Raw genomic sequence first — 14,044 nt, forward strand, 5'->3', positions numbered from 1 at the left:
CTTATATCTGTACTAATATTTATGTGAACAGATTCCAAGCTCCACCTGTAACGCAACTTCCTTACAAATTTAGCAATTCACCTGAACTCCTCCAAAATACAACACAGTTCTTTCACAAACTTTGTCAGAAGAACTGGAAACCATAAACACCTCACCTGCAAAGTTATTTGACTGGCCCTTTAAATAGTGAAGTGAAACTGAAGAAGGAGGAATTGTATGATGCCACAGTGGTTCCATTACTTCAACTTTCAGGATTCACATATCACACCCCTTTAATGCTCTTCCCAGCATGGAACACCACTGGTGTCACACTAGGTTCTGGCTACTGTAATGTAGGTTCCAGCAAATTTACAAAACTAAATTTTCCAGGTTTGAACTTGCATCTCCACTCAATGAGGCTGTCTGCATCAGGGCCCGAACTCATAGCCTTTTGAGTCAGATCTTGGCAGGCTAACAGTGAACTGGAGCTCTAATATTACTCTATTCAAGGGATACAAAGAATGTACATTTACATAGCAGATTCTTACATTTTTGTGATATTGCAAAACATGTTTTAGCCAATATGGAATACTTTTAAAGTGCACACACTTCAGTAATATAGACAGGCATCACAGCCAATCTTCACAATTAATTATGCCAACAATCCAAGAATCTATAAGTGCAATATTAAATGAGCTTCAATACCTGATTCTATTCTTAGCTGTTTGTTCATCTTCTCCAAATCACTTGTTTTTTGCTGCTCAAGCTGCAGTCTCTCCATAGTTTTCTCCCCATCATTTCTGAGTGTGACAATGTCCTGGTGCAGGACCTTGACCTAAGTGAAGTCATTGTGAAATTTTTAAGCAAACATCAATATATTTACAACCATATTCATGGTCACCGACTCACCATCTCACTTGGGCTCAAAGCCCCACTGCAGAGTATACAGACAAAACTATCTTTGATCACTTTTTTGTATCACTCTCCACTATATTCCCTCCCCATCTGTGCCTGAGCTTTTTCTGTGTACACCCCAGAACAAAATATCTTCAATTCACTAACATCTGTATTTGCAAAATTGCAATTGTTTTGCCTTTGGCTCCTCCAATCACATGACATTTTTTGCAGCCAATCATTTACTTAACCTACACCCCAACAAAACTCTCATATCAAGTTTTGAGAAGATTTGTAGTTCAGTTTGAGGTTTTGGATTGAGGTTTGCTCGCTGAGCTGCAAGGTTTATTTCCAGACATTTCGTTACCCTACTAGGTAACATCTTCAGTGGGCCTCAGGCAAAGCAATGCTGAAAGTTCCTACTTATATGTTTGGGTTGGTGATGTTATTTCCTGTGGTGAAGTCACTTCCTGTTCCTTTTATCAGAAGGTGGTAGATGGGGTCTAACTTGATGTGTTTGTTGGTAGAGCCCTGAAACTCTATCAACAAACACATCTAATTAGAAATCCAACCGGAATTCTATCAACAAACACATCGAGTTAGACCCCATCTACCACCCACAGAGAAAAGGAACAGGAAGTGACTTCACCAACCCAAAGAAACTCCAAACATATAAATAGAAAGCAGGAATTTTCAACACTGCTTTGCCTGAGGCCCATTGAAGATGTTACCTAGTCGGGTAATGAAACGTCTGGAAATGAACCTTCCAGCTTAGCGAGCAAACTTACATCCAAAACTCTCATATGCCAGTCATTCTCCGTTGCATGGTCCACATCATCGCTCCCTCAAGTGCAAGAGATACAGCTTTGAATGGATAGGGTAAGAGGTAATTCAGCCATTCAACACAGGATCTGGTTAGGCCATGAAGGCACATGGGCCCAGATCTCACATGCTAAAGCTCCTGGAAGCTTACAAAAACCAACATAGGGCAACCAAAAAAGACATAAGAAGAAAGAAGATGAAATATGAAACTAGCCAGTAATATAAAGAAGACTGTAAGAGTTTCTTTAGATGTATAAAGGGCAAAAGAGAGGCAAAAGTGGACAATGGGCTGCTGGAAAATGATGCTTGAGAGATAGCAGTGGAGAACAAGGAAACAGCTGAGGAACTAAATAATTACTTTGCGTCAGTCTTCATGATGGAAGACATGAGTAATATTCCAAAATTCAAAATAGTGAGAGGCAGAGCAGAGTATGGTGGCCGTCATGAAGCAAAAGGTGCTAGAAAAACAGAATGGCCTGAAGGTGGATAAACCACCTGGACCAGATGGACTACACCCCAGAATTTTAAGGGCGATAGCTGAAGAGATAGTGGAGGCATTAGTGATGATCTTTCAGGAATTGCTAGAATTAGGGAGGGTCCCAGAGGACTGGAAAATCACGAACATGACACACCTGTTTAAAAGGGGAGTAAGGCAAAAGACAGAAAATTAGAGACCAATTAGCCTAACCTCAGTCATGGGATAGATCCTGGAATCCATTGTGAAAGTTGAGATTTCTGAATACTTGGAAGTGTATGGTAAAATAGGGCAAAATCAGCATGGTTTCATCAAGGGGAGGTCATACCTGATAAATCTGCCAGAATTCTCTGAGGAAGTAACAAGCAGGTTAGACCAAGGAGAGCCAATGGACGTTATCTACCTGGACTTCAAGAAGACCTTTGCGAAGGTGCCACACAGGAGGCTACTGAATAAGATACGGGCCAATGGTATCAGAGGCAAGGTGCCACCATGGATAGAAGCTTGGCTGTCTGGTTGGCTGTCTGGCAGAAAACACAAAGAGGCGATAAAAGGGTCCCTCTCAGGATGGCAGCCGATAACAAGTGGTGGTCCACAAGGCTCAGTGTCGGGACCACAACTTTTCACTTTATACATTAATGATCTAGATGAAGGAATTGAGGGCATTCTGGCTAAGTTTGCAGATGACATAAAGATAGGTAGAGGGACAGGTAGCACTGAGGAGGCAAGTAGCCTGCAAAAGGACTTGGACAGGTTAAGAGAGTGGCCAAGGAAGTGATGTGAGGTCATGCACTTTGGTAGGAAGAATAGCGACATGGACTATTTTCTAAATGGGAAGAAAATTCAGAAGTCTGAAGTGAAAAGAGACATAGGAGTTCTAGACCTGGATTCTCTCAAGATAAAATTGAAGGATGAGTCAGTAGTTAGGAAGGCAAATGCAATGATGGCATTTATTTTGAGACGACTTGAATATAAAAGGGATGTATTTCTGAGACTCTACAAGACTCTGGTCAGACCACATTTGGAATATTGTGTGCAGTTTTGGGCCCCATATCTCAGGAAGGACATACTGGCCCTGGATTGTGTTCAGAGGAGATTCATGAGAAGCAATGTTTATCCCCTTGTTTAAGAAGAGTAGCAGGGACGATCCAGGAAATTGCAGGCCTATAAGCCTCACATTAGTGGTAGTAAAATTACTGGAGAAGATGCTCAGGGACAAGATTTCTATGCATTTAGAAGCAAATGGGTCTATTAGCAATAAACAGCATGGTTTTGTGCAGGTGAGATTATGCCTCACTAACTTGGTCGAGTTTTTTGAGGAGGTGCCGAAGATAGTTGATAAGGGAAAAGCAGTTGATGTTGTCTCCGTGGACTTCACTAAAACCTTTGACTAGGTTTCTCATAGCAGATTGGGTACTAAAGGTGAAGTCACATGGTATTAGGGGTGAGCTGGCAAGATGAATACTGAACTGGCTTAATCATAAGGGACAGAGGGTAGCAGTGGAAGGATGCTTTTCAAAATGGAGAGTTGTTACTGGTATTGTTCCACAAGGATCAGTGCTGGGATCTCTGCTGTTTGTGGTCTGCATAAATAATTTGGAGGAAAACATGTAATTGATAAGTTTGCAGACGATACAAAGATTGGTGGAGTTGTAGATAGTGAGGAGGAGTGTCAGATGATCTAGCACGATATGGATCAGTTAGAGGCACGGGCAGAAAAATGCAAGATGGAGCTTAATCAGGACAAATGTGAGGTGATGCATTTTGGAAGATCAGGTACAGGTGAAAATTATATGTGAATGGTAGAACCCTTAGGAATATTGATATGCAGAAGGAACTGAATGTGCAGTTCCACAGATCACTGAATGTGCAGGTAGATAAGGTAGTTAAAAAAAGCCCTATGGCATGCTTACCTTCATTGGAAGAGGCATTGCGTATAAACATAGGCAAGCTATGCTGCAGCTTTATAGATCTTTAGTTAGGCCACAAGTGGAATATTGCATACAGTTCTGGTCACCACACTACCAGGAGATGCGGATGCTTTGGAGAGGGTACAGAAACTGTTTATAAGGATGCTGCCTGGTGTTGGGATTTTAACTTCAAAGAAAGATTGAATGTTGCGCCAACCTGCAAAATTATCAAGAGCCAATGTTCCATGCATGTTGCATATTCCTTGTTTTACATTCTATTTTAGACTGTGTTTATTTTCCCTGGAATGCAAGCAGTTGAGGGAAGACCTGTTAGAAGTTTCTAAAATTGTTTATAAATTTGATCACGATGGCGGGGTCAAATACTAGGGGACACAGGTTCAAGGTGTACGGAGTTTAAAAGAAATGTGCGAAACAAGGTTTTCACACAAAGTAGTGAGTGCCTGGAACCGCTGCCAGAGGAGATGCTAGAAGCAGATACAATAGCAGCACTCAAGAAGCACCTAAACAGATAAATGAATAGGAAGAGAGTAAAGGGATACGAATCCTGTAAGTGAAGACAGTTTTAGTAAGGAAGGGCAAAATGTGTTGGCACAGAATTGGGGCTGATGGGCCTGTTCCTGTGCTGTATTGTTTTTTGCTCGATGACAAAGGGACAAACAAATCATGAGGGGCATAAATAGGATGAATGCATTTAGTGTTTTTTTCCCAGGGATGGGGAATTGAAAACTAGAGGGCATAGGTTTAAGGGGAGAGGGGAAAGATTTAAGAAGGATCTGAGGGGCAACTTCTTCATGCAGAGAGTGATGAATATATGGAATGGGCTGCCAGAGAAAGTGGTTAAGGCAGGCACAATAGCAATATTTTTTTAAAAAATCAGATAGGTACATGTATGGGAAGGGTTTAGTGGGATATGGACCAAATGCAGACAATTGGAACTAGCTGAGAGGGCTCCATGGTCAACATGGACCAGTTTGGGCCAAATGGCCTGTTTTCATGCTGTATTTCTCTATAACTATGACTCTATAACTAAAAATGGAAGTGGAGTACTGACTGGACAAAGAAATAGCATTAGAGTTTTGTGTCAATGTTATGGCTAAATCAAGGCAATATCAAGTTTAGGAACAAGACTACAACTAATTTGGAACTGTGGAAGAGCAAGAAAGAGTTCAACATTTAATTCCAGTGAAGGCTAGAACAGAGTGCTAAATAACAAAAAAGAAATTCACTTAATAGCATACCCGCTAATTTAAATAAATTATTTCAAACCTCAAAAAGGTTAAGTGATTGGTGTCAGTATTTAGTGTAAAAGGAATACAAAAGTAAAAGTCACAAAAACGCAATGAACAAAGTTTATTATTAGATCATGGCAGTATTAAATTTGCCGCAAAGTAAGCACCTGTGTTCTTTCGACCTCCACTGCATTTTCCACATCCTGAATACGCTTTAGCAAATGAGTATGGGATTCTTCCAGAGCTTTGCGGAGGCTCACTTCCTGGACCAATTCCTTTTGCATCTGAAAACCAGTTCATGCGTAATGTCAGCTGACAATATGGATTAAGTGGTAAAATGCATTTTTCGATCTCCCTCCGAAGGTCTACAAATTTTGGTAAGCAGGTGTTTAGAAATTTCAGATTATAGGCTTAAATTATTTCCTTCCACTACACCCCGTTCCTTGTGCTTTATTTTCTCCAAATTCTGCATACTGTTTAGCACATAACTTATCCCTTAAACTCTCTTCTGACAAACTCAATCTTACAATTATATGCCAGGCTCCTTTTTCTTTGTGTTCTTGCTCATGTCTTACAGTGTACCTAACATCTTCTCAAGACCTGCATTTTCCCCAGTGTCTTTTCTTGTGGTTCATTTCTTCACTGCCTTGTCATTCACTATCCATCTTGTCCCTAATCACTGTTCAAATCTGCTTTGTTGTATTTCCCAATCAAATTGTTTTCAGCTTTGAGTCAAGTTACCCATTTTATGTTTTTCACATCCTGAGAACTCGTCAAGTTAGATTGAGCGTGAGCTCCACAGTTTGACTGTAACAATGGGAAAAACGAAGTCTGATCCCCTGGTACGCATGATCATTCTTTATTACAGCTTTCCAGCTTGACTTGCACATGAAGTACCAAATTAATCACTGATCAGGACAGCTTCAGACTATATTCTAAAAATGCTCCGATCTAAAAATGCTTGGGGCTCTAGATGAAACCAATGGTGGATGTCAAAAACACACCAGCAATACAGCCTCCATTTTCAGCTCAAGTTCAAAAACTGCCCTCTTTGTCTTTATTCTTGTAGAAATTGGAGGCTGTCATCTCACACAGTGTTGAGATTGAGACAAAATACAGAATTGACATACTTTCTCTACTTGTGCTATACCCTGTTAGACATCATTATAAATGAGTCATATAAATACAATACTTGGTGGATAACTGCAGCGCAGAGCTAATTCTAGCCATCAAGAATGTCTTGACATGATGAGATTGTTGTGTTATTAAGACTTGTGCAAAGGACTGCAAATTCTTTCATTTCTGATTTGAAACCTTTAATTGAGATTTATGCTCTAACCTCTTGCAATCTTCGACTAATTCTGCCTTTTTTGACTCGTAATTCTTCTGCTGCCACTGCCACATCTGTCTAGAATGAAGAAAACAAATAGAACAATGATTCACCATAAACCTGGACACAATTTCATTACCTCATCATAGGCACACATACAAACCATCATATCAAGGATTTGCATAACTTTTCACCAAATCTGTAACATTAATTTGTTGTATATTGCAGTTGTGTACCTTAGTTACCTTAGTTGCTGTGGCCATCTCAAGAGCAGTACTCAGCCTTTCTATTTCTTCCTGAGCAGCCTCCTTTTCTTCACTAACTTCACTTAGCTGCTGTCGGAAGTGCATTATCTCCCACTGCATTTTCTTTAGCTCTTGAACATGTTCTGCCTCCATTGCAGCCAGTCGATTGACTGCAACAAGATGGAAAAGACAGCAGTCTGCTTTGTGATGATTACCTTTGTGCTCTTTTCAAAATTATGCATTAAAGTTTCAAAGTTATATATTTTCCGATGTGGAATTATGAGAGTCTACAGTATATGATTTGTAATCAATGCAAGGAATATCTTACAACATATGGATGTGGTCATTTCAACTGATTATCAGACTAGGAAGTTCAGCCTTCTGATGCTGAAAACAACTAACTGAATGACTAGAGTTGTTCACTGTCAGAAGTTTGAATCTTTACTTTATTGGTGAACATACATACCTGCAGAAATTACATCTTTCTCAGTAATTACTCTGTAATATCAATAATTAATTTAAGAAAATCCAAACCAAATGATACCAGGTAGTGTAGTTTAAACATTTATGTAATATATTTAAAGGTGGTAAAATGTCACAAAGATATTTCACAGAACTATAACAGAAAACAAAAGATGCTCAGCTAAGAGGAGTGCATCATCAGAAAGGGTGACCTAAACCTTGATCAAAAATGTGGGTTTCAGGAGGATGAGGGAGAGGGAGAAAAAGAGGTAGAGTACATTAGAGAGAATTCCAGAAAGGTAAGACCATAGCTGTCAATACAGGCACAAAAGAATGAAGGGGAGGCAAGAACAGATAGGATGCAAGTGAACATTTAGTAAGTTTGCAGATGACAACAAAATTGACAGTATTATCAAGAGTGAAGAAAGTTATTTAAGATTACAAAGGATTATTGATCAACTGAGCCAATGGGCTAAGGAGTGGCAGTTGGAGTTTAATTTGAATACATGTTAGGTATTGCATTTTGGTAAAATGAACAAGGGCAGGACTTGTACAGTTACTGGGTAGTGTTAAGCAACAGAGAAGCCAACAGGTTCAGGTACATATCTTTTTGAAAGTTGCATCACAATGGACAAGGTGGTTAAGAGGGCATTTAGCATACTTACCTTCATTGCTCAGATCACTGACTGAAGAAGTTGAGACATCAGGTTGAGGTTGTACAGAACATTGGTGAGACCTCTTTTGAAGTACTGTGTCGTCCTACTATAGGATGGATATTAATGAATTGGAGAGGGTGCAGAAAAGACTAGCGGATTTGAGTTATAAGGAGAAGCTGAATAGGCCTCTCCTTTTTTTCAGTGGAGCGTAGGAGATTGAGGGGTGACCTTACAGAGATTTTAAAAATCATGAGGGGCACAGATAGTAAAGGTCTTTTCTCTGGGGGCGGGGGCCAGGAAGGGGGGACTTCAAAATTAGGAAGCATATTTTTGAGATAAGAGGAGAAAGGTTTAAAAGGAACCCCTGAAGGGCAACGTTTTCACACAGATGGTGATTTGTATGTGGAATGAACTGCCGAAAATGCGATAGATGCTGGCACAGTTACAACATTTGAAAGACAGTTGGGCAAGTACATGAATAGTAAAGGTTCAGAGGCTTATGGGCCAAATATAGCTGAATGGGACTAGCTTACTTTGGGAAATTCAAATGGCATAGATGAATTGGACGGAAGGCTCTGTTTCCATGCTGTACAACTCTATGACTCTGTGATAGTATAAAAAGAATGGGCAAGTCGTTATGGAAAAAGATACAGTGAAAGTGAGCAGGATGTGGTGCAGAATGGGATGTGGCTACAGATGTTTGAATAATTGAAGTTTAAAGACTACGTGGTTTGTAGGTTGCCAAGAAAGCACAAGTCTAGTGAAGTCTGGACCTGATAAATGCATGGATGAATTTTAGAAGTAGATCTTTGCATTGGATACTCAAATCAACAGGTGACTCTAATATTGCAATAGCTAGAGGGGGAGAATGAATCATCAGTAAGGACATGGAATTTGTGATGGAACTGAAAGCAATAGTTTTGCCTGTTGTTTATCTGTGGCTGACTTTTAGACAACCAATTCGACAGCACAGAGGCAGTGTAGAAATCAAGAGGTTAGTAGGGAGAAATTAGAATACCTGCATGAGCTAACCTAGCTTCCAAGGATAGGAGATGAAACCACAGAAATATTGTTGGAATTCCCAAGAGGTAACATTGTGGAAATAGGAGATTGACTATGACCAAATAGGTAAGAGTAGAACCCAGGGAAGGTTAGCCTCCTGATAGCAAAGGGAAAGCATTAGATTAGGATGGTGTGATCGCCAGTATCAAAGACTGCAGAGAAATGAAGGAGGATAGTTAGAATATAATTAAGGTAAATGTATTGCATTGAAACTATTTCTCATCTATGTTATAATTGTAGTGCTTATATACTCTTAGTTATTTAACTTCATAAATATTATGAAAATCCAACGAGGAATTGCAATTAATTACAGAAATATGCATTTTTCAATTACCTGAATTCTCTGAGTTCAGTTCTTTTGCTGTCTGTACTCGAAATACATTCAACTTCATTGTTTGTATTATACTTTCTAACCGGCAGACACGACTCACTAGAGATTCATAGTTTTTCCAGAGTACATCATTTTCAGTTCCAAATGCTTTTCTGACATGGAAGGGACTTACAGGCCTGTGACTGTTACTTTCACCAATCTTGGATGCCTCTATGTCCTCAACACCAAATCCAAGGTCATCTAACTGTTGAATTAATGCCTTTGTCTGCTCCTCAGCTGCAATGATCCGATGTTGCAGCACAGTAAATGATTCAGGTGCTGTAGCACCAACATGTATAGGTGGTATTGGTAAACGTGACATGGTTCCAGTATCAGTTGTCATCTGTACAAATGAAACATAGAATTAGAATTATCCTGTCAGCCTATAAGCATTACAATTGAAAAGAACATTGTTTCAAAGTGTCTACATGATAAGCATATCCCTTGGTTAAACCATTAACCTAACGTTCTATTTTTCCAATAAGGATTAAAAAAAACTCCATTATTATTAAATGAAGAGTTGTGGAGTTCTCTACACTTTTTCAGTCAACTATTCCTACCTCTGGTAGACAATCAGGAGCCTGGAAGAACACAGCAAGCCAGGCAGCATCAGGAGGCGGAGAAGTTAACGGTTCGGGTGTAAACCTTCGTCAGAACTGGAGAAGGGTTACACTTGAAACACTGACTTCTCCACCTTCTGATGTTGTCTGACTTCCAGCCTCCTGCTTGGATTCTAGCATCTGCAGTTTTTTTTATCCAAAACATTTTTATAGTACCCAAAACAGTATTGCTCCTCAGTGAGGAGAAAGTGAGGACTGCAGATGCTGGAGATCAGAGCTGAAAATGTGTTGCTGGAAAAGCGCAGCAGGTCAGGCAGCATCCAAGGAGCAGGAGAATCAACATTTCGGGTATGAGCCCCATTCCTGAAGAAGGGCTCATGCCCGAAACGTCGATTCTCCTGCTCCTTGGATGCTGCCTGACCTGCTGCGCTTTTCCAGCAACACATTTTCAGCTCTTGCTCCTCAGTGAGTCCAACTGCCTCTCCAGCCAATTCAAACAGTCTGATATAGCACAGATCTAAACACACAGGGTGGCATGGTGATACAGTAATTATCACTGCTGCCTCACAGCACCAGGGACTAGGGTTCGATTTCATTCTTGGGTGACTGTGTGGAGTTTTCACTTTCTCCATGTCTGCGTGGGTTTCCTCCAAAGCTGTGCAGAATAGGTGTAGTGCCAATGCTAAATTGCTCACAATGTCCAGGGATGAATGGATTAGCCATGGGAAATACACAGTTACAGGAATGGGGTGGTCTGGATGCTCTTCCAGATGGTGGTATGGTGGCTTCCATAGGCTAATGGGCCGATGGGCCGAATGACCTGCTTCCATACTGTAGGGAGTCTATGACACCTCCAAATACATAATTAAGTGTGAATTATAACGAACTGCACAGCAGAAGCTGTATTCAGACTAATTTCAAAACATAATATCGCTGTGTTCTATCTTTACAATGTGAAAATTTGGATATGTTACAAAATTACAATACTCTTCCATTCAATTGTACCCTTACAATTCTTCGTTTTTCTGCGCGCAGTGAAAAAAAATACCTGGCGACACTAACATCTGACAAGAAAAATCTGGACAGTAACAGAGCAGGTAATTGACCCATTTGGTTGTATTTCACCTTCCGCCCACTTACTCACTTGTAATTTTCGGCACACAACGATCACAGCAAAAGGAGTATCGTTATGTGGGTCACAGCTCCAATTCACCCTGCCCATAAATATTACACATTGAAATAAAACACAAAAGGGGGCAACTAGCTCCCATTATTAGTTACACTTCACTGAAACCCTTGTTAGCAGCAGTGTAATGCGCACTCAAACCAAAGCCCCTAGCATCCACAGTATTATTGGAGCAACGTCATTGAAAACGGGAAACTTTTACCTACACGCTCAGCATGCATATTAAATACGTCGCACTGAAGAACAGAAAATCAAAATCCGAGATGGTAGAGCAGGGAATGCAGACCGTGAGCTGACGGATGGCATCCAATAGCAAAGGCCTCATTTCATTTACACTCAGCTCGCCGCTGATCAACCTTATTCTGGAAAAGGTTCGTAAACAGAGCAGATTTCAAACCAGTTTCGACAATGGTGGGACGCGGCAGTCTTCGATCCGCGTTTTGGAAATTAAAAATGGTGAACAAGTCATTGGAGGAGGGGGGGAAAGAGAAAAAAAATCGTTAAAAGACAACGGATTTGTGTACAGCCCCTTGTCCAAACTGCCCACTCTGTCAGAGCGAAGATCACAGCAACGGCGAGGAGGCGCAGCTAGGCCCAGCCTCTGGTTACCCTGGAAACCCCCAACGAAACTCCAACCGAAAGACCGCCACTGGAGACAGCTGAACCGGGTGTGTTCCTGCTGCAAGGCTGTCTGCTCAAACTCCACCATTGTTACCATCCAGACTCACACTCCAGCCCTCAGAAACACGTGAGGGCAGTGACAGGGATGTACCATCATTTGTGGAAGTGCTGAAGGTCTTAGAAAATATTATGGTGGATAAATTTCTAGGAATTGATCAAGTGTACTCTAGGACTTTGTGGGAAGTTACCGAGGAAATTGCAGAGCGATTGCAGGAATATTTGTATCATTTATATCTACTGGTGAAGTGGCCAGTGGACTGGAGAGTAGTTAATGTTGAACTTTTGTTTAAGAAGGTATGTAAGGAGAAGTCTGGTAACTGCAAATCAGTGAGTGAGTCTGACTTAGTTGGTGGGTAAGCTGTTAGAAGTGATTCTGAAAGTTAGGATTTAAATGTTAAAAATCACACAACAGGTTATAGTCCAACAGGTTTAATTGGAAGCACACTAGCTTTCGGAGTGACGCTCCAAAACTTTGAACTTTTAACTTTGTACACCCCAGTCCAACACCGGCATCTCCAAATCAGGATTTAAATGAATTTGGAGAGGTATAGATTGATTAGGGATAGGCAGAAGTGGGTACTGCAGATGCTCGAAACCAGAGTCCAGATTAGAGCGGTGCTGGAAAAGCACAGGAGGTGAGGCAGCATCTGAGGAGCAGGAAAATCAATGTTTCGGGCAACATTCCTGATGAAGGGCTTTTGCTCGAAACGTTGATTTTCCTGCTCCTCGGATGCTGCCTGGCCTGCTGTGCTTTTCCTGCACCACTCTTATTAGGGATAGTCAGCATGGTTTTGTGCAAGGGAACCCATGTCTCACAAACTTAATTGAGTTTTTTGAGGAAGTAACCAAGAAGATTGATGAGGGCAAAGCAGTACATGTTGTTTACTTGAACTTTAGTAAAACCTTTGGCAAGGTACTGCATGGTAGACAATTAGTAAAGTTCAGAGTGTGGTGCTGGAAAAGCACAGCAGGTCAGGCAGCATCGGGGGAGCAGGAGAATTGACATTTCGGACAAGTGCCCTTGATCAGAAATGGTAAAGGACTCTTCCCGAAACGTCAGATCTCCTGCTCCTCGGATGCTGCCTAACCTGTTGTGCTTTTCCAGCACCACGTTCTCAACTCTGATCTCCAGCATCTGCAGTCCTCACTTTCTCCTAATTAGTAAAGTTGGATCACTTGGGATTCAGCGTGAGCTTGCCAATTGTATACAAAATTGGCTTTACAGTAGGAGACAGACAATGATAGTGGAGGGTTGTTTTCTGGATGGAGGGCAGTGACCAGCAGTGTTCCACAGGTATCAGTGCTGCGCCCTCTTGTTGTTATTTATATAAATGACTTACATGAGAATAAAGAAGACACGGATAATAAATTTGCAGATCTCACCAAGATTAGTGGTATAATGGACAGTGAAGAAGTTATCTAAAGTGACAAAGTGAGCTTGATCAATTGATGAAGAGCTAATGCCCGAAACATTGATTCTCCTGCTCCTCAGATGCTGTCTGACTTGATATGCTTTTCCAGCACCACAGTCTCAACAATTGAGTCAATGACTGAGAAGTGGCAGATGGAGTTTAATTTAGATAAATGCAAGGTATTGCAATTTAGTAAAATAAACAAGAGCAAGACTTATACGATTAAAAGTAGGACCTTGAGCAGTGTTGTACAACAGAGAGATCTAGGAGTTCAAATATGTACAATCAGTTCTGCTTTAACACGGTAGTTCCATTCTCATGCAATCCCATGTTAAAAGAAAATTGCATAGTTGCAGTACCATTTAAACTAATAGGGTCAGAATCTCATTATAACCAATACACGCTTTAAAAGTTCACACTATGGAAATAGTGTCCCCAATTCGTCAATTGCATTACAGCAAATTTGCATTACAGCAGAACTCGCGTTACAGCAGAATGACCTGTAATTCTTGCAGGTCCTTGGCCTCCTCCACCACCACTCCCTCACTATCCGACGCCTTGGGAAAGAACGCTTCATCTTCCGCCTCGAAACACTTCAACCCCAGGGCATCAATGTGGACTTCACCAGTTTCCTCATTTCCCCTCCCCCCACTTTACCCCAGTTCCAAACTTCCAGCTCAGCACCATCCTCATGACCTGTCCTACCTGCCAATCTTCTTTAGATGGATGGAAGGGAAGATATAAAGTTGC

General features: G+C 41.0%; 1 protein-coding gene across 1 annotated transcript in view; it reads right to left on the reverse strand.

The window, feature by feature from the left end:
- LOC132821330 (coiled-coil domain-containing protein 150-like) overlaps window positions 1-11,896 on the reverse strand; it is an 88,770-nt gene extending 76,874 nt beyond the window's left edge. The window contains exons 1-6 of the mRNA XM_060833914.1: window positions 11,488-11,896; window positions 9,420-9,798; window positions 6,906-7,075; window positions 6,670-6,738; window positions 5,498-5,614; window positions 685-814 (exon numbers count right to left, since the gene is read on the reverse strand). Of these exons, the coding sequence (XP_060689897.1) occupies window positions 685-814; window positions 5,498-5,614; window positions 6,670-6,738; window positions 6,906-7,075; window positions 9,420-9,798; window positions 11,488-11,526 (904 nt within the window). The 5' untranslated portion in view covers window positions 11,527-11,896. The remainder of the gene's footprint in view (window positions 1-684; window positions 815-5,497; window positions 5,615-6,669; window positions 6,739-6,905; window positions 7,076-9,419; window positions 9,799-11,487) is intronic.
- Between the last annotated feature and the right edge of the window lie 2,148 nt (window positions 11,897-14,044).

The sequence above is a fragment of the Hemiscyllium ocellatum genome, chromosome 13, assembly GCF_020745735.1.
Source record: "Hemiscyllium ocellatum isolate sHemOce1 chromosome 13, sHemOce1.pat.X.cur, whole genome shotgun sequence".
NCBI classification, from domain to species: Eukaryota; Metazoa; Chordata; class Chondrichthyes; order Orectolobiformes; family Hemiscylliidae; genus Hemiscyllium; species Hemiscyllium ocellatum.